The sequence below is a fragment of the Corapipo altera genome, unplaced genomic scaffold (genome assembly GCF_003945725.1).
Source record: "Corapipo altera isolate COAL_440 unplaced genomic scaffold, ASM394572v1 61039, whole genome shotgun sequence".
In the NCBI taxonomy this organism is placed as follows: Eukaryota; Metazoa; Chordata; class Aves; order Passeriformes; family Pipridae; genus Corapipo; species Corapipo altera.
In genome coordinates this window covers 1963-2874 of record NW_020886696.1, presented here as the reverse complement: position 1 = coordinate 2874, position 912 = coordinate 1963, and the positions used below count along the sequence as shown (strand labels likewise).

General features: G+C 60.2%; 1 protein-coding gene across 1 annotated transcript in view; it reads right to left on the bottom strand.

The window, feature by feature from the left end:
• Window positions 1–912, bottom strand: part of PI4KB (phosphatidylinositol 4-kinase beta) — a gene marked incomplete at its 5' end in the record, with an annotated part of 5357 nt that overhangs the window by 2710 nt on the left and 1735 nt on the right. Inside the window, one exon of the mRNA XM_027632474.1 lies at window positions 110–375. Coding sequence (XP_027488275.1) covers window positions 110–375 — 266 coding nt within the window. The remainder of the gene's footprint in view (window positions 1–109; window positions 376–912) is intronic.

Here is a 912-nt window from a genome sequence, read left to right as displayed (position 1 = left end):
GGGGGGGAAAACATGGGAATTTTTTCCTCTGGACACAAAACTGAGGCCCCAAAGGCCTGAGAGAGCCCTCAGAAGCTTCCCTAAATTGGATTAAATGGAATGGTCCCACCTGTCCTTGACCTGCAGCAGGTAACACACCAGGCAGTACCCGGCACAGCTCTGCACAAAGTTCCTCTGGGCGCTCAGGAACGACTCCGTGTTGTAATTCCCGTGCTCCTGCAGGAAATAATCCAGCAGGGAGAGCAGGGACTGCTTCTTGATCTGGTGGATGGACACGGCGTTGACCACGGGCTCGATCATCCCGCTGTCGGCCGAGATCACCAGGATCTTGTAGGGTTTGATCCACAGCGGGACCCGCTCCTGCTCCCAGATGGACTGCGGGGGACAGAGGGATTCCTCAGCATCCCGGGGGTTCCTCGGGATCCCGGGGATTCCTCAGGACCCCGGGGGTTCCTCGGGATCCCAGGGATTCCTCAGCATCCCGGGGGTTCCTCGGGATCCAGGGATTCCTCAGCATCCCGGGGGTTCCTCGGGATCCCAGGGATTCCTCAGCATCCCGGGGGTTCCTCGGGATCCAGGGGATTCCTCAGCATCCCGGGAATTCCTCAGGATCCCGGGGATTCCTCAGGACCCCAGGGATTCCTCAGGACCCCAGGGATTCCTCAGGACCCCAGGGATTCCTCAGCATCCCGGGAATTCCTCAGGACCCCAGGGATTCCTCAGGACCCCAGGGATTCCTCAGCATCCCGGGAATTCCTCAGGACCCCAGGGATTCCTCAGGACCCCAGGAATTCCTCGAGATCCCAGGGATTCCTCAGGACCCCAGGAATTCCTTGGGATCCCGGGAATTCCTCAGGACCCCGGGGATTCCTCGAGATCCCAGGGATTCCTCAGGACCCCAGGGATTCCTTG